At 49.0% G+C, this 23,767-nt stretch overlaps 1 protein-coding gene across 2 annotated transcripts; it reads left to right on the forward strand.

The window, feature by feature from the left end:
* The first annotated feature begins 6,119 nt into the window (after nucleotides 1-6,119).
* On the forward strand, nucleotides 6,120-20,588 carry RNF122 (ring finger protein 122). Of its 2 annotated transcripts, none has more exons than XM_032413785.1 (6): nucleotides 6,120-6,523; nucleotides 11,493-11,649; nucleotides 17,093-17,138; nucleotides 17,440-17,481; nucleotides 18,920-19,002; nucleotides 19,250-20,588. In XM_032413785.1, exons 1-6 carry the CDS (start codon nucleotides 6,499-6,501, stop codon nucleotides 19,362-19,364), a joined length of 468 nt encoding a protein of 155 aa, XP_032269676.1. In that variant the 5' UTR covers nucleotides 6,120-6,498; the 3' UTR covers nucleotides 19,365-20,588. The 2 variants fall into 2 exon arrangements, with proteins under 2 accessions (XP_032269676.1, XP_032269677.1); XM_032413786.1 differs by having other exon boundaries at nucleotides 18,923-19,002.
* Nucleotides 20,589-23,767: the final 3,179 nt, after the last annotated feature.

Raw genomic sequence — 23,767 nt, forward strand, 5'->3', positions numbered from 1 at the left:
ACCCAGAGCAAAGGCTCATTCTGGTGTGTCCCCTGCCAGTGCATGCAGGTCCGGCAAACTCCCAGCTGCCAAGCAAGACAAGGCTGTGATCCAGCCCAGCTCAGGACACACAGGTGGATGATCACAACCTCAAAAACACCAGAACTGGAAGGAATCCAGGAGCATTTTTCATTTGGTGGATTTCTGACCATGCCTCACAGAGCCGCAGCATTTCAAATAACCTTTCATGGGGCCACCAATGTGGGAGCATGCTCAGGGAGAGACACCCCATGGTAATTCAAACAGAGCAGATCTGTTTTTATTTCTTTTATGCAGGCAGTTTCTGTTTTAAAATATTATTCAATAAAAAGATTCTGCTAAAAAAAAAAAAAAGGGTTTGGAATCCACCAATCTCATCGGATTCTTCACTTTCTAAATGAGAAAGCAGCCCTGGAGAGGTAACTAATTGAAAGTCTCAGAGAAGGCACCAACACCAGGACCTGGGTAGAAGAGACCACTCATCGTCCACTAGATTCAATTCCATTCTCCACTTCTTCTTGTTATTAATAGAACCACCCTGAGTTTCAGCTGGACTCATGACTGTCCACCTAGAGACTCCATTTCCCAGCCTCCTTTGCAGCTAGGTGGAACCATATGACTAAATTCTCACCAATGGGACGGGAACAAGAGTAATGCTCTATTTCTTACAGAGAAGACGCTGTCCCCCCACTCTTTCATACCCTCCCTTGGGGTTGAAACATAAGATACATAACTGGCAAGCCAGCTTCTAATGGATGAACAAGGAACACATCTCAGGATGAGGCCAAGTGGCAAGAGAAAAGAACCTGAGTCTCTGGATGGCTTTGGAAAGCCGAACTTCCTCCTTGCCTTGCCCCTCCTTTTCTTGGAATATTTACAAGACAGAAATAAACTAGATTTTTTTGAGTCTCTGCATTTTTATGTCTCTTTGCTACAATAGCTGTATTATTTGTCCATTGCTAAACAGCACATTACCCCAAAACTCGGTGGCTTAAAACAACAAAAATTTATTGTCTCATAGTTTCTGTGGGTCAGGAATTCAGTGTGAATGAACTGTGTGGTTTTTTGTCTCGGGATCTCTCCTGCGGTTGCAGCCAGGGTGTTGGCTGGGCCCCGAAGTCATTAGAGGTTTGACCAAAGCAAAAGTATCTCCTTCCAAGCTCATTCACATGGCTGTTAACAGAGACCTCCCTGTTAACAGAGACCGTCCCCACCACATGGCTTTTCTGTAGGTAAGTGTCTTTGAAGAAAACTGCAGTGCATTTTTATGACCTAGTCTCCAAAGTCAGGAGTTGTCACCTCTGCTTCATTCTACTTGTTAGAAGGTCTACAAACCCAGCACACTCTCCAGGGGATGGGAACTAGGCTCCACCTCTTCAGGGGAGGAATATTAAAGAATTTGTGGACATGTTTTCAAAAACCACCCCAGGGACCCAGCCTGCATCCTAATTAATACACTAGACGTACTGGCTCTTTGGTCCAGTGCCCCTTCTGAGCCCTGAGACTTCAGGATGTAGTTTAATGATAATAAGAATGAACATTTACTAGGGGCTTTTTTTGTTGTTGTTGTTCCGGTCATATGCCAAGCATTTATCACGCATTGTTCTGAATGTGATCCTCTACGGTAGATTCTACTACTAGCCCTAATTTTCCAGGTAAGGAAACTGAGGGTTAGCAGAGTTCACACCAGGCCATATTCCAGAGACTTCACTCGTAACCACCGTACCAGTGTTGAGGAAAAGGCATGTTTAGTGGAGAGAGACGTCAGTTTGGTTGGAAATCTGTCACTAACACTTAAGAGTTCTGTGATTTTTGCTAAGATCTAACCTTCTTGGGCTTTCCATTTTATCCTATAGGCAAGGAGAAAACAATAGTACCTGGAGGGTTGTGGTGAGGAATAAAGGAAAATACACGAAGCACTGGGCACAGGGCTTGGCATGCGGTAGGTGGTCAATCAGAGGTGTGACTCTCCTCCCGTCTACTTTATTATCCTATCTCCACTTGCACACATTAGATGGTTCAGCTGTGGCCTAAAACATCAGCTTCATTCCAGAAACCCGGAGACACAGCAGAACTATGTATAATTCCTAGGAAAAATAGGGCCCTAAACCCCCCTAGCTTCTGTTTCCTTCCAGCCTCCTTTGATACTTACGAAGAGCATCACAGGGGTGCCCGGTGGCTCAGTTGGTTAAGCGTCTGACTCTTGATTTCGGCTCAGCTTATAACCTCAGGGTCATGAGATTGAGCCCTGTGTCAGTGGACACTGCTTGAGATTCTCTCCCTTTCTTTCTGCCCCCTCCATGGATTTCCCATATGGGTCAGGAGCTGAGGAACAGGGTGGGGAAATTGCTGCTTCACTTTCCTGGGGAAAGAAGGAAATTATGAACACATTTCATCAAGAATTGTATCAATCCCTGAAAAGCATCTTGGTACTGAGACCTCTAGGGTATCTGGACAGAGGAAGGCCAGATCTCTCAAGAATAAAATGAGTGAAGGATCTGATTTGCCCAAATATACAATGAACAACTCTCAACGCCTTCAAAGAATCATGTGATCCTCTCATGCAAACTTCTCTTAAGAAATAAAACAGTTGGATTTAATTATCAGCTTTTCTTAAGATTTTATTTATTTGTTTATTTTTATTTATTTATTTATTTGAGAGAGATGGGGGATGGGCAGAGGGAGAGGCAGAGGATCCCAAGCAGATTCCAAGCTGAGTTTGGAGCCCAACATGGGGCTCGAAGTCACCACCCACAACCCATGACCTGAGTGGCCAAGACCCAGGTTCCAGGACCCAGGCACCCCTTAATTATCACTTAATTACCACCATGGTTAGCATTCTCTTCCATATCTTATGGCTGGCTTTGGAGAACCATAGAAGAGAGACTCTTACTGAAGGTGAAATGGGATGATCAAGTCTTCTGGCCCCGTGCTCCTCCACAGAATTAGCTGTCTCTCCCCAAAGTGGTTCTCTAGTGCTTGCAAGGCCTTAAAATGGGGGGGCTCCTGGCGTGTCTAAGAAGATGTGAGGGTAGGACAGTAGGGATAAAGAGAACCCCTGACTCCTTAGAAGTTTTCCTGGAAGAAAACTTTCCTTTCCCTCTTTCTATGGAAGATTTAGAAACACCATTCTACTTCAGATTCCTCAAGTAACTTTGACTATATAATCCATCATCTTCTTCACTGTTTCAATGTCTTCCTCAATGAAATAACCAGATGTGTCTTCCTGATTCACAAGGGGTTGAGGGTCTGAACCATCATCTGGATGGGGGAGCAGGGGTAAGTTACCTAAATTGTATTGATACAATGTGGGAAATCAGCTTGTCTTTGATAAGGCCTTTGGTCTAGGAAATGCTGGGAGACTGAACCAATCTTTTCAAGGATGTGTGCAAGACCAAAGCCCTTCAACCTATATCTCCCCCAGTCTATGCCATCATCTGAGGCACAGCCCTGTGGCCACAATAGCCAAGGAAGGTTGAGGGTGAGGAACTGGAAAGGGATGCATTGGGCTTGCCAAATTAGAGTCCTTTAGTGCCTCCGGAGACCTTACTGAATGTTTAAAACATCAGTCTTAGAACATAAATTGTTATAGAACATTGTGTCTGATGACCGAGTTCATGGTCCTTGTAGGTATGACCCTAGACGTTCACTGTCCTGATTGACCAGCTCTATTCCCCATGAGAACTCCTGCTGTTCCTACCTTCAAGGCATCTTTCCGCCTTGGGGCTCCTTTAGTCTAAGAAGGGTGGGAAGAAGTATTTCTCACTTCTTGTCAAGTTTTCCTTCAAAGTTGGAAAATTTGTGCCCTAGAGGCACCTAGCAGGAACTAAATGCTATCAGGCTCACCTATCAACACCTTTCTCTTGAGCCAATGTATAGAAAGAATTATTGCATAACAATTATACACATGTTTAAATCCTCAACACTGTTCCTAGAACATGGCTTAAATCGTATGGTAATTTATATACATGCACATACATAAATCTATTCCAAAAATACTTATTGGACCAGACACTTGGAACCACAAAAGTGGTTCATGCCCTTGAAAAATCTCTTATTAAGGAGGACTCATGAAGTGTTCAAATTTAGGAAATCATTGAATTATCTTTATAATCCCATAACACACTACATCGTACATGAAGTGTTGAAAGAGATGCAGAGACAGGGATGATGACAATGGTGAGCCACAGAAGAGGTGTATTTTTAGCTGAATCTTGCAAAATGTCAGGCACAGAAAGAAAAAGGGCATTCAAACATAAGTGATACCGTGTACAAAATCACAGTCAAGAAAGAATATCCTCTGTTCAAGGGACAACAACAAAAGCTTTGTGGTTGACCAATAGTATGTGAGGAAAAAGAGCATATTTGGCATTAGAAAGACAGGCAAAGGCCAGACTGAAACCATTTGAATGGGACACTCTACAATTTGGCTTTATCCAGTAAATAACAGGGACCAATAAAGGTTATCAAGCAAGAGAAGTAAATGACCAGATTTAAGTTTTAGTAAGATAACGCTGGCCCAGCAGAGAGGCCGGATTTGAGAGTAAGATCAGAGCATTATTTCTCTGCATAATTGCTAGAGAATTTGGCAGCGGAGGGGTGGGGGAGGGTGGAGACAAGGCATTCTGGGGCCCACCCTTTAACTACTGAATCTCTGAGCTCCAGGCCTCGGAGTCTGCATATGTAACATCTCTAAACAGAAGTGATTCACAGGGGCTCTAAAGTCTGAGGCATAGACTAGAGTCAGAAAGGCCATGAGAGTCAGAGGCATAGACTAGAGTCTGAGGCATAGACTAGAGTCAGAAAGGCCATGAAGCTTTTGCAATTGCCCAATTAAGAGATGAAATGCTCTGGATCTGTACGTGATTCCGATCCTCAAGAACGGCTCATAAGAAAAAACTATTGTTTTAAGACAATTACGTAATTAAGTGCTAAAGTAGTTGTTCCATACTGCTCTGTGATTTTAGCCAAGTTATTTAATACCTTAACCACCATGCTTTTAAATGACAAAGCACTTATATGCATAATCTTGTGTTGAGTGTCACAAATTTCCAAGAGTTAGGGAAACTGTTTATCACCTTCAATTAACAGATTAAGCTTAATTGAAAGATGAGATTGAGTCATTCTTATTTGTTTGCTTGCTTGTTTACTGTCTGTCTCCTCAGGCACTGAAAATCACAGGAGAGTAGAACCCCGCTGACTCCGATGACCTTGATGGGTCCCCTGAGCCACAGTGCTTGGCACAAAGTAGGTTCACAGTGAATACATTCTGAATAAATGAAAGACAGAAAGACAGACAAGATAGAAATAAACAAGCGATGCAACATCAGATAAAAAGAAAGCATTGCGGGGGGGGGGTTTAAGAGATTCAGTCTTTCCTCCAACAGCTATTTATTTCAACACCTACGTGGTGCTAGATGCAGAAGATACTGCCCCTAAGGTATTGCCAATGTCGATTGCTGGGTTTGATTCTGCTACTCAGGAGCGTGGAACCCTGATAAGTCTACCTTAAACTTAACCTTCGGGCCTTAACTCCTTGTTTGTGAAACGAGGGGCTGACCAAAAATGAGAGGACAACTCGAGCTCTTTCCAGATCTCACTTTTGTAATTCATCTGCTTCACTCTCTTGCTCCGGTTCCTCCATTTCCAGTGAGCAAAGGAACGTGGTAGCCGCCACCCAGGACCAAGTCCTTGCCCACGGAGCAGAAATGTAACGCCTCCCTAGAACTGGCTTCTCAGAGAGCAATGGAAATGCTAAACAGTAGCAACTCTGAAGGCGGAAAACAATGTGGCACTTAATTGTTCCGTTTCCTCCAGGTCCTCGGCGGAGGAGGCCGGCCCCCGCGCGCTCCGAGCACCGCACCGCGCGGCTCGCTTCTCTTTAGAGTTAAGTTTCCCGAGGGCTGGGGAAGGCGAAGCGGGAGGCGCCCACGGTGCAAAGATGCTCTCCCCTCGGAGCGGGGCGGGCCTGCAAAGAATACCCGGGGCCAGCAGCAAGGCTCTCATTGGCCGGAGGGCGGGTGACGGGCGCGGGGCGGAGTTTCCCGGGGGGAGTAAAAGGGAGGGAGGTGTGCGCAGCCCGTGTCAGTTTCGGAGTCCTGGCTGTTCACCTTCGCGTCCGGGATCCTGAGCCCAGCTTCCCGCTGAAGCTTTTTCCCTCCTCGGCGGGCGAACTGGGCGCCCCCACCCTGTTCTGCAGCGCGCTGCATCTCCCCCAGCCCGGGGCCCCTTCCTGTATTTCCTCTGTGGTGTACTGATCCAGGGGACTTTCTGTCTGTTTTCTCCTTTTCCCTCTTTGTTGCTCTAAAACCATTTAAGCCCAAACCCACCGCGCAGGAGGGAGTTCGATTTCTCCAGAAAGGCGGCTGCCGCGGGCTACACCGGCCCCTCCTGCGGACCCGAAAGCCGGTGCGCCCACCCCGCCTGCCCTACCCGCCGCCTGCCTTCGTTCGCCGGAGGAAGCCAGCCGAGAGTTCATTGATGCACCCATTCCAGTGGTGTAACGGTGAGTCCCCGGGCCGGGAGGGCGAGCGGACGCTGGGCTGGCCGCAGACGAGGTGGGGCGCAAGGCTTGAAATCAGACAGAGGGCTCGCGCTCTTCCTCTTGAGCTAAGTTTCTCATGAAATGGGACGGGCGAGAAAGCGTCCTGGCGCCCAACTCGGCTCAGCACAGCGCGGAATTTGAAAAAAAAAAAAAAAAGAATCACAAGGCCCGGGACCGTCTCTGAACGTTGCGGCGGGCGGGGGGCGTGGGAGCCGAGGGGTTCGCGGCCTTTGTGTCGCGGCTTCGCTCTTCTACCCCCTTCCCTTGCCTTTGTGCCCTCAAACTCTGGTCTTTGTTGTGGTTGTCGGAGGAGAATTAAATCCGCGCTCGGGTGGGGATCTCCTAGAGGGAGCTCAAGTTCCCGGCCTGGAACTTTGCAGGCTATTTTAAATATGTATACAATGCAGCGTGCGGGACCGGGCGGGGGGGCGGCTTCTTCTGTGTCTTTGTTGGCTTCTCACTCGCTGCTAGGGGGCTTTTTGTTTGTGGAAGACGCCAGATTAAAGAGCGTGTCTTTACTGGGTTGATAAAGCCTTGCAGATGTCTCGGCGCCCGGGTACCTTTGGGTGCAGGGCCAGGCCGGCGGGAGCCGTGCTCTCTGGCCCCGAGGCCAGATTACCGCACCCGCGCCCGAGCCTGGGTGGTGGCCGCACCTCCTTGCCCAGTCACTCCTCCACCCCACTCCCTACCCACCCTCCCGGGCCTGGAGTGATGCTAAATCCATCTCACCTGAGGCTTTTTGGCGTTTCAGGTGATACAGGTTGGGCGTGGGGCTGACTCCACCCAAGCCACCTTAAAGAAGGGCCTTTCTGAGCCGGCCAGTCAAAAGGTATTGGTTTTGGATACTAATACCTTCCAATGGCTTTGGTGTTTTAACCGTGTTGTTCCAAGGCATGGAGTTTCTGGAGAAGGGGGGGGGGGCGTGCATCTGGCCTTATCTCAGTATGGTAAACCGGCTAGTTAGGGAAAAAAAAGGAAAAGAAAAAAAGAAGAGAAAAAAAACCGTTCTTGAGAGCAGACCCCTGTCAGATCTTGGATGAATTCTTCCAAGCGGCTTTTGTTTTAAGGCAGGGTTTGGACAGCATGTGTATGAGCGTCCCCCATCCCCCTCTTCCTCTTGCTGGTAGGATCTAATTTCCTGAAAATGAACCAAGCTGTGTGTGATAGGCGGGCATTGAGGGACAGGGGGCGGAGGATGGGGGTGAGGGAGGACGGTGCATCCCAGCATCTGGGAAAGCTTCCCGTTGGCTGGGTAGGGGAAGCATTTCCCAGACCCACTGGTCTTTCTTGGCCAGCCCTTCTCTTGACGTCATTCCAGACCCCAGCCTGCGTACCACCGAGATGAGACACTCTGATGTCAGGGCTTTGCTAGGTCAGCTGAGACAATGGAACAGAGACTTCGGAAGAACCAAGGTGGCTGGCACTTGATTCTGGCACTCCTATTTCATATGGGGTTTTTAGACCAGCAGAGGGCTTGCTGCTTTTTCTTGTCACTTAAAGTGACTGATAGATCCTGTTCTTTGACTCCAAGGAGGAAGCAGTCCCTTCCCCTGCCCCCAATCCCTTTGTTGGGGGTGGGGGTGGGGGTGGGGAATATCTGGAGTCTCTCTTTCCTCAGGTTGGTATTCTGCCCTTACAAGTTTTGGAGGAAAAATGACTCCTACACCTTTTGGCCAATATATATCTTTACCATTTATTTTTAATTGTAAGTAAATGTACCATCTCCTCTTGGCTGTGAAGCTCTTCTCACCTATATCTTTTTATCACATGAAGTCCCAAGCTCACTGACTCAGTCCTGGAACCCAGGAGAAGTCTCTTGTCAAAAGAGCTAAGACGGTCAAGGTAAACGGATCAGAAGCCCACTGAGGCCAGAGTGCCTGCAGAGTGCATACACATATCCTCTACAATAGCAGTTTCCCAGGACGGGAAACCAATGAGGTTCTTTGGGACCCTAAAGATAACCAGGATCCAGCTCATAAAACGTGCATGGAGAGCCAAGAGGGATTGGGGTTAGACCCTCTTATGGCATCAAATGTTGCTGAGGTAGGGAGCCTAGGAGCAAGGGCTTCCTGTTGAACATAGCAAGATTAGGAGCTAATTATTTTATCTTTTCAACAAAGTCTTTCAGGACAAGAACTACTTCTATTTTTTGTTTTCCCACAATGTCTAGGTCAGTGCATAAATCAGGCTCTCAATAATACTTGTTGGTTGACCGGTCATTCATTAGCTAAGGGCAGTTTCTGGGCAATTTTCCCAAATATCACTCTCCTTACTTTGAAGTGGGAGCCTTTGCCAAGGGTACCAGGTTGTCTTGAAAATCAGGAGTTATTTATCTGTCAACTAGTTAATTGAAAACAAGCCAAACGCTGGGCGAGGCACTGGAGAATATACACAAGTCCAAGTCCGCTGTCCTCAGACTTCACTCAGACTTACGAACATTCAAGCTGGTTAGGACTGTTTCCTTTCTGATTTCAGGATTCTCGTCCCACCTCTATTGCCATGCCTCCCTTGGTACAGTGAAAGCCTTTGTGTTTTCTTTGTCCCTACACAGTAAAATCATCCAGTCATTCTTTGCCTTTTTATATTCAATGTCTGTCATGCTACTTGTCTTGTAGTCAATATTTGAGTTCAATTAAGTTGATGCTTGGAACAGCATCTGAGTGTGCAAGAACCAGAATGCGTGGTACAGGTTGTGAGCCCTGTAGAGTTCAGAGGAAGAGGGGGCTCCCTGGGATATCATGAGGAGCAGGCTTGGTGGACTTCCAGAAGGCAGAGGGAGTTTCAGGCAGGGAAAAGTTGGCATGAACAAAGGTCTGGAAGCAGGTCAAGGACAGTTTGGACAAGAAATAGTGAGACAGGTTCCTGGTGGGTGATTCCATAAGACGGTGAGCGGGGGACGTTGAAGAGACCCAGGGCATGTGTGTTTAAGAGGACTGGAAGCCAATCACAAGCTTGGGAAATAGTGGTGGGCTAAATTAGAGGAGGGACCAGACATCGATGAGGTGTCTGGGACAGGGACTTGGAACAGAATTGGGCCCAACATCTGAAAGAGGTTTGAAGGGAGTCTCACCAGATTGATCTAGGGGATGACAAGGCATGAGATGTAGGACGTCAAAATTGACTTCCAGTCCTTTAAACCAGTCTTCTTCTGAGTTCTGGTAGCACTGGAAATTATAATCTAGAATTCTGAAGTATATTTATGGGTTCTGGCTCCCAACCAAGATGTCAGGCCAGTGCTTAAAACCCATGTTGAAGACTTGAGTGCAGAGGTCTTTGGATACAAGCCTTCTTAGCTGCTTGACATTAGACAGCTTATTTAGTGATGTTTTTTTTCCTGTTGAAGGGGGAAAGTAAGTTTCACAGTGGCATTACGAAGATTAAATTGGTAGCCTGAGAATGTGCTTGGGATGTAGCAGGTTTATGGTAGATGCTAGTTTTCTTGCTCCACACATGCTGAAATCCAAGAATTGTATTATGCTTGCCTTTTGGATCACTGTAGTATTTTGTCCTGGTTGCAGGACAGAACATTCCACCCGGCTTATTGTTTATATCCTGTATATATTTTTTCGTACTGTTAAACATTACAGGAAATTTACTATTTCTCAAAACGAGTACTCCCAAAACAGAGCAGCTCCAGGATTGGTTCATCCAGCAGTAACCGCCATAATCTTGTCTCCTCTTTCCCTGTCCCTTCTGCCACCTTCTACCCTTGGCTTTATATTGAACAGCTTTCTCGTCCAGCTGTAACCTGGCTGTCACCATTTCAGTTGTCTCAGGAAGATGTGACTCTTTCCTTGTCCAGCAGGACTTCGCTCTGTTTCTGGCCAGAACCCTGTCAACATACCTACCTCTACACCAAACCCTGGCAAGGGAAAGGTGACTACAACGATTAGTAGGCCAGTCGGGATTTACCCGAGGGATGGGAGAAACAGAGGTGTCTAATGGCGGGTCAGTGTTTCCCACAAGGCATGTGTAGGAATCTGCCAAGGACCTTGTTCAAAATGTAGATTCTGGAGGAAAAAAAATGGGGGGGGTTGTGCTCAGGTCATGATCCCAGGGTCCTGGGATCGAGCCCCGCATCGGGCTCCCTGCTCTGCGGGAAGCCTGCTTCTCGCTCTCCCACTCCCCCTGCTTGTGTTCCCTCTCTCGCTGTGTCTCTGTCAAATAAATAAAATCTTTAAAAAAATGTAGATTCAGATTCGTTTTGTTCAGGGTGGGCCTGAGATTTTGCATTTCTTACAAGATCCTGAGTCGGTGCCAATGCCATTATATAGCTGCACATTGAGGCTTTGAGTACAAGCGGGGAAAGTGGCCAAAGTAAGCGGCACCCGCAACACTTTCTGGAACACTGGCCCAGCCTGGGGGTGAACAGTTTCTCTTCTCGTCCTGGTGCAGCTTGTCTCCTGGAGCAGGTGACTTAATAATGACAACTGACCTTTGCAACTGCACCTTGCGATTTTACAAAGCTTTGTTCTTACACACGGACTTGGTCCTCTCTGTTTTTTGCTTGTTTTTAAATGACAAAGGGAAGCTTAGATAGGTCTAAGTTCTTAAAGGTCGCATCTCTAGGGAGAGGCGGTGTTTGCAACCCAAATACCCATGTTGTCAACCCAGGGCCTGTCATTTTGCTGCTGAGCTCTGTGAGCTTCTAGCTGATGGGATCAAGTCTTCCATTGGCTCGTAACCTTGATCCCCTAGGTGGGGATGCAGTTTTAAGTGCTAGATGTGCTATCCCATTTCACGGGTGACTTATTTACCCAAGATCACATGGCTGCTCAGTGTTAGAGCTAGGATATAGAGTTAAGCCTCTGTATCAAAGAGGTTTAGGAGCCCAGAGCCTGCCATTTCTCTCTCCATCCTGGCTGACCCAAGTAACATCAGCCTGGTGGTACATTTCCAACAATAAGTTTTCCTCTCCCTTTCTTTGCAGGGTGTTTCTGTGGCCTGGGACTGGTTAGTACCAACAAGTCCTGCTCCATGCCACCCATCAGTTTCCAGGACCTTCCTCTCAACATCTACATGGTCATCTTTGGCACGGGCATCTTCGTCTTCATGCTCAGCCTCATCTTCTGCTGCTATTTTATCAGGTGGGTGGCACCCTGGGTAACCTGGGGCAGGCAGGCAGGGAGAAGGAGGCCAGGGGTGGGGTGAGCCAAGTGAGACTTCCTCAGCAGAGCCCCTGGCTTCCCCCTGGGGCCCCTGCTTTGAGGACAGGGCTTAGCCTGCCCTTCACTGGGCCCCTGAGGCCTGCTGTTTCTATTTTCGTCAGCCTATCAAGTTGTCCAGAGCATATAAGGTCAACCATTGGTTGGGCTGCATCGCACCTCTTGGCCTGTTACCCTGGGGTGGCCTAGGATTACCATCTGACCACGTAATATCGTGAGTCCAGCCCTTCACTGTGTCTCCACTCCCCGCTCACAACTCTGGGTAGCCTGGGATAGGTGGCCATCAGTTACACCAGTGGCATGTTCCTCTGCCCTCCTGGGAAATCCTGTTGTCAGCCCTCCAGAGACTAATATTAGCAAGCTGATGTCTGGTGAGCTGGTTGTTTATTCTGCCTTGTAAGCTCTTATTTTTTGATAGTGGGGTGGGGGACACAAAAACCCAAAAAAAACTAAAAACGTCACTTGTTCTTATTACGTAGAGATCCAGGGAAGGACTTGAGCATGGCAGTGCTCCTGAGGCTAGCCAAGCTCCAGGAATGGTTTCTTCACCTCCTGTTGAAAGACATGGGAACTGGTGGCAGGTTTTCTACCAAAAATTTGGGGCATGACTGGTACTTAGACTGGAAATTAAAGTAGTGTTTCTGACGAGGGCATGCTCTTGGTATTAACAGTTCCTCATTGTATGGGACTACCTTGCATACTGAGGAGTGTGGAGCGTCCCTGGGCACCCTAGTGGTCCTTAGGGCCATTGTGATAACCACTCCCTACCCCCCCCCCCACACACACACACGCACTTGACCAAATGCCTGAGTAGCTGTCAGCTGGAGTCTTGCCAAATCATTTAAATTAAGTTGAAGGAAAGAAGGAGTTCTGGCTCCCTACTGAGAGGTCTTGGTGGGTCTGAGTGCTTCACCTGGAGGGAGGCTAGGGGGAAGGCAGACACTCTTCCATCTGTATTCCTGAAGCTAGAAGAGCTTCCTCTAAAAAAGGGGAAGTGCCCTGAGTGCCCCCAGCCAGCTACTTTAGGCCTCTTCTTTCTCAGAACTTAAAGTTCCTGGAACTGGAGTTTTCCACTTACAAGTTTATGCAGAGAAGATAGTGGTTTACTTTCCCCTTTTATAATTGAGTCCAAAATTTGCATAAGTGGGAATGAGGGCAATTCTTCTAGTAGCTCTCCATCCCCCATTTCTCTTTCCCCAAGCCTATATTTTCTTCCTCAAACTTTCTGGCTTCCTGACCACCAGCCACCCCCATCTCCCCACACCAAGCAGTTCATGCAGTTCCCCAGAGACTGAAGATGGACACATACCAAATACCAAAGGTTTATGTATGATGCTGGGGGAGGAGTCTGCAGAAGCAGCTCTGTCTGGTACACACCCACGCTGCAAAGGGGGGGGTCGAGTGAAGAAAAATCTAGAAAATGGCCCTGGGCCAGGAAGTGGGTGACCAGGGTTCATTTCCTAATTCTGCCACTAATAGGATAGGTGTGACCTTGGCTTTTTGCTACTGTTTACCAAGTACCTTCTGTGAGCCACGTTATGGTTGGTGTTTTGTGACACACACACCCCCGCCCCCCAACAGCCCACTTTGTAAAGGAGGAAATTCATGCTCAGGCAGTTACGGGTTTGCCCAAGGTCCTATGTCGAGGAAGATCCAGACGTGGGCTAGCCTGGTGGTCATGAGCTAGAGTCTTTCAGATTCCATACAGTTGCCTTCTCTGATTCTTACTCCTTGAATGGGAAGGGAAGGGGCAGCTGTGGAAGGTCCCTCAGTACCCCCTTACCGCTAGAGATCGGGGTCCCGCAGGAGGACAGGCTGGGGAGCTAGGCCTGGCTGACTTATTTTTGGCTGGCTGGAGTAAGAGAACAGAGCAATAACCAAAAGCTTTCCTGACTGCCGGCCGCTTGGCGCCACCTGTCCCTTCTGTCACCCCACCTTCTGTTCTGCAGCCTGCCCAAAGCCAGCTGACCCCGGAGTTTCATGGTTCCAGAGGCTCACTGCTGTGTGGCAGCCTGGGGGTGTCTATATATAGAAAGACACACACAAGCACAGAAGCCACTTCCTCTCCCTGCTTCTCAGTTTCCTCCACCGCCAAAATAGGCCCATAACCCCTGCTCTCCACCTGGCGAGCTCATTGGCCAACACCAGCCTCCAGTCTCCCGACTCCCCCTCACTCCTTCCTCGATCCCCAAGAGCTGACCTGTGGCCTACACAGGATGGAGGGGCCAGTGAAGTACAAATAGGCAGGAAAGGAACAATTCTTTTCAGGACCTGGCTGTATTGTTTGTTCCAAAAGGGAAAAGAAGCCAGGGAGAGCCCACTGGCAGTGGCAAGAAATGGTCTCATTGAAATCCGATTATTTTTAGTAGCTTTTCTCACCCGACAGCTGAGAAGGCCACCTGTCCACAGTTGCTGGCACCATGACCTCCGCTGGATGCCCAGGGGGTTTGCCTTTTGCTTTGTTTCCCTTGCAGCCTTTCTCAGCCCCCTCTGCTCACCATGTATACCTTCCTCTTCCAGAAGTCTACATGCAGGGTGAAGGCCTTCCGTGTTCTGGTGGTGCTCGGCTCAGGGCCCCCAGCTACTGGCTGGTCGTTGACCGTGACCCTTCAGTGGAGCCAGGCAGACAGAAGGGCTGAGGGTGGGGAGGGGGTACCCCGCACATCCCATGAAACAAGCGGGGAGGCACGACACAATGTGCTCAGGGCCATGTGGGAGGTGAGACAGTGGAGACACCGAAGAGGTGAGGCGTCCCCTCGTTCTTGGAGTTAAGAAGCAGGCTCCTCACCACTTCCTTATTTGCTCTCCTACGTAGCGGGTGACAGCAACACTGTCTCCCTCAGAAGGCGGCCGTGAGCCCTTTGATCATGAGAACGGTTTCTTCTTTCCCCAGCTTCATTCAGTGTCAGCCAGGTAACAGTTGCTCCTTTAGGCTTTGGATGCATCCATGTCTGCCCCTCCTGTTTGGAGGTGGGGACGGAGAGGCCTGCCTGTGAAAGGCTTTTCTGGACTAAGGAGTTCCCTGCAAAGTTAAGGTTGGGACAGTGGGAGTCCTGGTTAAGCCTTTGGTCCAACCCTCCAGTGACCAGAAACTCTCCAGTGGATGTGTTGCCCTGGGCCTTAGCTCCATGGTGCGGGACTCCACCTGGACTAGAGTTCCTTTTTTTGTTTGTTTTTTTAAGATTTTATTTTTAAGTAACCTCTACACCTGACTTGGGGCTCAAACTCACAACCCTGAGATCAAAAGTCACATTTTCCACTAACTGGGCACGCTTGAGCAGGAGTTCTTTTTTTTTTTTTTTAAGATTTATTTTGAGAGAGAGGAGAGTGCAGGGGGAGGGAGGGAGGGCAAAAGAATCCCAAGCAGACTTCATGCTGAGCAGGGAGCCTGACATGGGGTTCAGTCTCACCACCCTGAGATCACGATCTGAGCCGAAACCAAGAGTCGGGTGCTCAACTGACTGAGCCACCCAGGCACCCCTAGACTGGAGATCTTAAGAGGTTCCAGGTACACAGGCTCACCAGGGCCCCTGACTTCTGTTAGGAACAATGGAGGTAGGTGGCAGCCTGATCTGGATCTGCTCTGTGACTGGGATTTGGGCACGGCTCTGCTCTGCCCCGCATGCTGCACCTTCCCCGGCTTGGGCTGCAATTCGCCTTCGCCACAGTGTCCGTGGAGCGAGCATCTTCTCTCACTCCTTTTGGTTGAGGCTCGTGATTTGAGATCTCTAACTCAGATCAGCACTCTTATTTTGCAAAAGGACAAATATAGAGGCTTCGGAAGTCTTCCAATCTCTTAATGACCCCACTCTACTGGGCAGAAGCAGCCGTAGACAATAGGGAGATAATGAGCATAGCTGTGCTCAAATAAAAATCTGTGGACACTGAAATTTAAGCTTCATACAGGTTTCACAAGACATAAAATATTCTGGGGCTCCTGGGTGGCTCAGTCATTGGGCATCTGCCTTCAGCTCAGGTCATGATCCCAGCATCCTGGGATCAGGCCCCACATCAGGCTCCCTGCTCAGCGGGAAGTCTGCTTCTCTCTCTCCCACTCCCCCTGCTTGTGTTCCCTCTCTTGCTGTGTCTTTCTCTGTCAAATAAATAAAATCTTTAAAAAAAGACATTCTTTTGATTTCTACTTTCCACCACTTAAGAATAAAAATCAGTTTTAGCTCCCAGGCCCTATAAAACAAGTGTTCAGCTGGCTTTGGCCCTTAGGCCATAGTCTGCCACACCGATTATAATTTGATGTTTCCTTCCAATAACGCAAATCTGGGGTAGGAGTGATAAGTTCAGAGGAAGCCCCATCTGGCTCCCAAGTACAGAAGGACATAGAGCTACCTGCTTAATTTGGAAGGTTTCTTTCACTGCAAATAAAACAGCAATAATAATAATGCATAATCATGGTCCCAGCCATTAGTTGTAGCCCTGCTAATGAAAGGATGTTTCCCAAGTGGTCTGGTATCGTTCTCAGGACAATGATGTGTTCCACCTAATGGGAAACAGGCCGCAGTATGTGTTGAAGAGCTCAGGCTCTATGGTCTGGTAGACTTTGATTCAAACCCGCCTATGCTGCCAACTAGCTGTGAGGTTTGGGCAAGTTATTTAACTTCTCTGGACTTCGGTTCTCCTCTGTAAAAAGGAAAGCTCTCAAAGTACATGCGTATGTTAACACAGGGATGGACGCACAGCAAATCCTCCATAACTACGGTGTTCTTGCCATTAGTAACAACGTGCTGTGTTTTGGCTGTTGAGAGTTAGGTTGTATGTAGGCCACCAGCTCGAAACTAGAGGGGAAAAAAGAAGGCAAAGGAGGGATCATCTGTGTTTGTCTGGTGCTGTGAAGGGGAGAGTATGCTTTGGTTCCAGAATACTTGAGTTCTCCAGGAGGAAAATTCCCCAGGGTCCACAGAGACTTATTTATCCTGCCGCCCTGGCTTAACGGCAATATTCCTTTTAAGACTATCTAACTCCTGTAGACTCAGTAAGCAGCTTGTTGATCCATAGAGTTGGGGAGCCTGAAGAAAATGAGGTACTGGGAAACCACAGGCAGTAGGAATGAACCATTCTGCTAGAATGTGCTCGGCTGGAATTCCCCCATCTGTGGGACCTGCCAGGAAGTTTTGAGGCTGCTGGGCCCAAGAAAAAGCCTGAGTCTTTAATCCACTCTGGGTGACCTGCATGGGTCCAAACCACACTCCGTGGCATCTCTGGGATGAGACAGCCCTGTGGCGAGCAGCCTCCCCGGCCCCAGAAGAATTGCCCCGGCAACCCGCCTGCCTCTCTTACTCTGAATGGCTCTGTTTGTAGCAAGGCATAATAATAACTAACCTCTTCTCTCCCCTTTCTCTTTCTCCCCCAGCAAACTCCGGAACCAGGCACAGAGTGAACGATATGGCTATAAGGAGGTAAAGTGCTGCGTCTTTCCCTGAGACTTCCTGTCCTACTCCTTGCCCTGCTAGGGAGCGGGCAGGATGCAGGCAAGCTGGTGCAGTGCTGGCCTGGAACCCCCTTGGCCTCTCTTCTGGCTCCCTTGGAAGCTGACGCTTTGTTACAGTCCTCATGTCTGGCTTGTCCCAGGCAGTGCCCAGAGCCCTCCCCCTCCAGAGGGAGAAGACCCTCCTGTGCAGGGCTGGCCACTCCCTTCTTTGTTGAGAGCACCTGGCCCTGTGGTGGGCTTCTGACACCATGCCTCCTCTGTCTTCCCAGGTGGTACTTAAAGGAGATGCCAAGAAGTTGCAATTATATGGGGTAAGTGCACTGGGACAGCATGTAGGAAGGGCCCTGGCCAGCAAGGCAAATGGCACCTTCTCCATCCAGCTCTCAGTCTGGGCCTTTCAGGAACTTATTATTATTTTGTTTTGTTTTGTTTTGTTTTTTGGTGGGCAGCAAAGCCAAGGTTTATTGAGTGATAGCAGAGTGATAATACAGAGCTCCCAGGGAGGGAGGGTACCCGAAGGGGTGGCCCTTTCAGGAACTTTAGACCCTGTCTTCGTCTCCTTGGGCCAAATGGACTCATCCCAGCACGTAATCCATATATGGGATTCACAGTGAGGCAGAGAACCTAAAGGGATCACAGAAGGGTTTGAATAAGCGGGGACACGTGGCCCCAGGAAGGCTGCTCTGCGTAATGTTGAAGGGGAGGGTGGGCACACCACTCCATGCCACAGAGTCCAGCCGCCCTTGCTTTCACCCCCATACATGCGCCCTGTCCTAGCCAGCTGCGGATCTGACCCGTGTAGCCATCCCTGCAGTGCTTCCCTGTTTCCCCCCAACCAGTATAGCAAGTCCTTGGGTCTCCACACGTGGCCTTTTCAGGAGGCCATTTTCCTCTTCCTGTCCTACTTGAGCTCATGAGATCATCTGACCTTCTCGAGGCGTCCATCCATAACCCCAGACACTTGTGCACAGGGGGTTTGTGGTTGTCTGGGAGCCGGGAGGATCCACAGGTATTGCTAGACACGAGACAGCCTAGGAATGCCTCATTTCATCCTCTCCTTTTTAGATTTTACTCATTTGCGAGAGAGCACGAGTGGAGGGGAAGGGGCGGGGGGACAAGCAAGACTCCCGGCTGAGCAGGAAGCCCAACACGGGGCTCCATCCCAGGACCCCGGGATCATGACCTGAGTCAAAGGCAGACACTTAACTGACTGAGCCACCCAGGCGCCCCTCATCCCTCTTTTTGATGCTACTGCATTTCAGCACATTCCCGGGTGATCCCTGAGCCCTCCTTGAGAGGAAGAGTTCAGCTCTCAGGGGTTAATATATAATGACAAAGAGCTGGATTTAAAGAATATTAACTGAACACCATATCCCCATCTTTAACCTCTGGTTATTGATACATGCCCCCTTGCCAAATGTACCAGGCGAGAGAACGGATTAAAAAATACTCTTCTAGAACAGTACTGGTCAATGAAGCTTTCTGTGAAGATGGAAACATCCGATATCTGCACAGCCCAGTATTGGAAGCCCTCGAAATGTAGCTGGTGCAACTGAGGAACTAAACTTTTAATTTCACCTTCTTTTGGTCAATGGAAACATCGTGTGGTTAATGGCTACCCTCTGACTCAAGTGTCGGTGGCTGAGGAGGAAACAGGGCCATAGCTTAGTTTACTTGGGTGGGGATGAGCTGATGGGTGCGTGTGGTTCTTGCCCGGCCTCCTCTCACACCACCCCCTTCTTCCCACAGCAGACCTGCGCAGTCTGTCTGGAAGACTTCAAGGGGAAGGACGAGCTGGGTGTGCTCCCATGCCAACATGCCTTTCACCGGAAGTAAGTGTCCGCTGCGGGGAATGTGCTACCCAGGGATGCCTTTTGAAAGAAAATAAGCAGGGAGCATCTTGTAGAACCTGTAATCCCTGCCCCCTCCCATCTCCCCCTTGCCAGTGAGGCCCTACATCCTGTCTGGACACCAGGCAAGCCAGAGGGGTTGGACTGGGGCAAGGACAGAGATGTCCTGAGAAGCCGCCGGGCTCCAGGAGACAGACGGAACAGGCTGGCTGGCTTCTTCTGCCCACAGGTGTCTGGTGAAGTGGCTAGAAGTACGCTGTGTCTGCCCTATGTGTAACAAGCCCATTGCTGGGCCCTCGGAGGCCACTCAGAGCATCGGGATCCTGTTGGACGAGCTGGTGTGAGTGCTGCTTCCGTGCCAAGACCTGGAAAAGACCTCCTGCCTCACGGGTGCCTGATCCCTCTGCACAGCTACAGTGAACAAGGACTGTTGGGTGGTGACTGACATGCTTACCTGAAGGGGCAGGGATGCAGGGCTGGTCTCCCAGCATCAGGGTGAGACCAGCATCGCCCCACCTCTCTGCCCCCTGAAGCCGCCTTCCCTGCTACTCAGAACTAATGGCGTCCCCCATAAAGAACACTGTATCCTGGTACTGGATTGTCTGCCTGCCTGTCCCTGCTGGGGAAAGCCATCCACCCTTATCTGGCTGAGCGCTTGGAGTTCACCCCCTGAGGGTTCCCAGGACAGGCTGCCCTGACCTCGAAGAAGGGTTAAGATGGGCCCTGCCCCACCTGTCACCTCCCTCCCCTCTTCACTCCTTGCCTAGGAAGGTGAGAAGGGGAGGAAGGAATGATCAAGGAACCATCAAGGAACCAAGTGCCTCCACTGGAAGTGAGAGAGGCTCTGTAGGAAGTCAGGAAGAGCAGGGGACACAGAAAAAAGGAAAGTCAATGTTTACATGGGGCCTGTGGAAATAAAGGCTGGTGGGCAGGCCTGCTGACTACAGGGTACTGGAGGGCAAAGGCCTTCCCCCTGCTAGGATCTGTGGTGCTATCCGTTCACTCTCTTCCTCGGTTAATCTCAGAGCTTCCTATGCCGTGTTGGGGTTTGAGTGCCCCTCGAGAGGAAGGGCTTGTTCTACACTCAAATGAATTCCCAGGGGCTTTTTCTAAAGGAGCAAAAGGGGCCTGGGGATGGGGGTGTCTGTCTGAAGGTTAATTAAGGTAGCAGCAGATACCTTCTTCCCCTTTGTAAATAGTATTTTTATACTTCATCCTCACCATCTCAGGCTTTATACATGGAACCCCTGAATGGAGGGGGTGGGGTTTTCTCTCCCCCACCTGGAGTAGGTGAGGGGTGGGACAAAGGTATGTATTTAAAGAAAATTAAATTTAATAACAAGTTTCTCTAACTTTTTGCCTGTGGTTATGGCCTGTGTCTCTTGGCCCTTTTCTGCCAGCAAAGGAAAAAAGTTCTCTTACTGCTGCTTCTCACTTCTCCATACTCAAAACACATGCCCAAAGGTTCCCAAATCTTAAAAAGAAAAATTGATGTCAGGTTATTACCTGTATGCCATAGGACTAACATCCATGTACTTTAAGGTCTGATTAAAATATTCTAGAAATGAGCTGAATGAGCCTGGCTTCAAGAAAGGTGATGCATGCCACCATGGTGTGTGATAGAATGCCAAGCTTAGTAAGACTTGAAATTAATAAAATCCTACACGACATTCAAGTAATTGTGCTCTTACCACCACTCAAACTCAAGGTCCAGGTTGCTACCACAGAGGCTTGCTCTCTTTCCCTTATTAAACTTTTTTCTCACCTCCTTGCTGACAATCATGGACACATGCTACCCTCCTATACCAACATCTCTGAAGTGTTGCATAAACAAATTCATGCCCCTGTGTGCGCTCAGATCTTTTACCCATGCCCTCCACCTTTGCTCTCAGTGTCTCAAGGGAGTGTGGAATCACTAATGGATATGCAAAATGGACTAGGAGGGCCGAGAACAATTTTCTTGACCATCATGAGCATGGAGCAGGTGGGCTGTGGTTCCCCAGGGTGGCCAATGGTCATCCCAGGAAGCAAGCCCTGGGTACTGTGCACACTAGGAATATTGAGCAAAGTAGAGTGTAGTGGTGGGTCACAGATGTGCGAGAGCTGCCCATGGACTGAAAGGAGCCAGGCCTAAAGGGTAGGTGTGATACTCTCCCACCCCTGCAGTGGTACCATGGAGGCTGTTGGCACAGCTGGTGCTCATGCATGACAGACCTGAGGTGTAGCTGGGGCATCTGCCCATCCTAGGGAAGTTACCAGCACCTGTCTTGGTGAGGTCCTTCACCCAAGTACCTCCTCCACACTCTGAGGAGTAACTCCCGCTCCTTAAAGCCTCTGCCCCCCTCCTTGCTGTTACCAACCCTATAGAGTCTGGTCTTGTCTTCATCAGGGGCCCCGCTTCCTCTAGTCTGGTCAGCTTCAGTGCAGGGAATAAAGTGCTTTTCCTAAGCAAGACCTCCCACCCTCTAGCTCCTGCTGCAGCCTCATGGTGGATGCATTTCTGGGATGAGGGGGAAAGCAGGTGGTCTACAGGTTGGCTTCAATATCTACATGCTCCTACTTCACCATCTCCCTTCCTCATAGCGTTGGCATATTCCGATTAAAATGTTGGCTGTAAAGTGTTTGCAACTTGAAGAGCATTGTCCTGAAGTCGAAATGACAGGGTAAAAATGCCTTGTATTACTTGCAGCGCTTCAATCCAGCTCGGTAGAACAGTGCACAGAGGCGAAAACTGTTTTCACGGATCAGAGAGGAATGACAGTAACCAGTCACAAGGTAAATAGTCACTGGTCCCAAATACACTGTCATTAGTGTGGTCTTGTTTCTCGGGGCAGTGTTTCTAGGGCACCTGCCAAGCTGCCAGGTGCTGGAAGGCAGGACAGCCCTTGCCTTTGGAAAGGGTGTAAGCACCGTGTATTTGGAGTGAGCAAGCTCATGGGGCAGAAACTGAGCTCAACTGGTGTGGATGTGACAGCAGGAGTCCTGTGGGGAGGTGATACTGGAGCTGAGTCCTGAGGGAGTGACCTGGATGAAAGCACTCCAAGGGTTAACCAGCCTGGTGGGTGTCAAGAGTGCACACAAGTCAGATGAAGCTCAGGTGGGGAAAGGCTGGGGGTGAGACAGTCCCATGTGGGCCGGGAGCCTGGAACTTTAGGTTAGAGTGAGAATCCCAAAGTTCCTTTAGATCAGGCTTTTAAAAGATCCAAGTACCATTTGGAAGCTAAGACAATGCTTTTCTTCTCTGTGCACAAAATATTCAGAGGCAGCTACAGTGTGTGTAACATTACTATTACTGAAGAAGAATTTGCATCCTGATCATGTTTCAAGGAGTAAAAAAAAAAAAAAACGGGCACCAGTCCATAGAACATGCGACTCTTGATTTCGGGGTTGTGAGTTCGAGTCCCAGTATGGGCATAGATTATTTTAAAAAAAATCAGGGGTGCCTGGGTGGCTCAGTCGGTTAAGTGTCTGCCTTCAGCTCAGGTCGTGATCCTGGGGTCCTGGGATCAAGCCCTGCATCGGGCTCCCTGCTTAGTGGAGAGCCTGCTTCTCCCTCTCCTCCCTGCTTGTGCTCTCTATATTTCTGTATCTCTCAAATAAATCTTAAAAAACAAAAAAAAGCGAAAACCAAAGTAAAAAACTGAAGGGAGCTGAGTGATAATCATATATACCAGGATCCGAACTCCAATGATTGGTGGTAAGCAAGCACCATTCAATCAGAAGACAATGACCACTTAGCCACCAAATTCTTTTACAAAATGTTTTGCTTTCCTTTCTGTATATGCCCCTCTGAGTTTGGGATTAGGAAAAGAGTGTTGAGAAAAGCAAATAAATGGCTTACTCATAATTACATAGATGTGCAGATCTAAGTTCAATGTTGGCTTTGTTGACCAACAATAGCTTTGGAGGCAGACTGCCCTCCATGAAGCTACTCAAAGCAGGAGGTTCTGTTAGCTTCTGGGCTGATGCCATCATGGAAGACAAAAACCCCAGAGTACTGTCAAGTGATTTGTGTGCTTACCATTAGCTAGGACCATGGATTTTTTTTAACTCCACAATAGATGACTTATTTTTTAAAGATTTTATTTAAGAGAGAGCACAGGCTGGGGGAGAGGCAGAGGGAGAAGCAGACTCCCCTGCTGAGCAGGGAGCCCGACACAGGACTCGATCCCAGGACCCTGGGATCATGACCTGAGCCAAAGGCAGACACTTAACCAACTGAGCCACCCAGGTGCCCCAGATTACTTCTTTTAAAGAATCTGCTGTGGATCCACCATTTACAAAATGGTTAACTGAAGTAGGAATAAGACACTCAGAGCAGAATTTGAAAGCCAGGGACTTGGATAGATTGGGAAAATGGGTGCCCTGAAGAATGGCACCTTCCTATTCCCCTTCTCTCCCAACAGGTCTTCCATTCCAACTCAAAGTCATCCATTGCCCACTGGGGCTTTTCCCATTCTCACTAGAGCCTTTCCTGCCTCCCCAACCTTGCCATGCCCACCCACCCTCCACAGAGGGTATCTTCCATTCTACCACCCTCTTCTGTCAGCGTAACATGGATGCCCTTGACCATATCACTCACTACAGGTGAATCTGTCAAAGTCACATGCACAGATGCAGAGCAACAGATGGGATCCAATTGGAGACAAGAAGGTCAAATGATGACCAGTCATGTGGAGTGGTATATAACCAATGCCATTCATGGGGAGAAAAGCAAGCTGCTTACCCTGCCTCAGACCCCAGACCA

Source organism: Phoca vitulina, unplaced genomic scaffold, assembly GCF_004348235.1.
Source record: "Phoca vitulina isolate PV1807 unplaced genomic scaffold, GSC_HSeal_1.0 scaffold15, whole genome shotgun sequence".
Lineage (NCBI taxonomy): Eukaryota > Metazoa > Chordata > Mammalia > Carnivora > Phocidae > Phoca > Phoca vitulina.

What these genes read in the sequence shown, in the direction of transcription:
- RNF122 (XM_032413785.1), top strand. Translation starts at nt 6,499, where the DNA reads ATGCACCCATTCCAGTGGTGTAACG. An exon ending in CCCATTCCAGTGGTGTAACG is followed by an intron (nt 6,524 to 11,492) that starts GTGAGTCCCCGG and finishes CTTTCTTTGCAG; the next exon opens with GGTGTTTCTGTGGCCTGGGA. An exon ending in CAACATGCCTTTCACCGGAA is followed by an intron (nt 19,003 to 19,249) that starts GTAAGTGTCCGC and finishes TTCTGCCCACAG; the next exon opens with GTGTCTGGTGAAGTGGCTAG.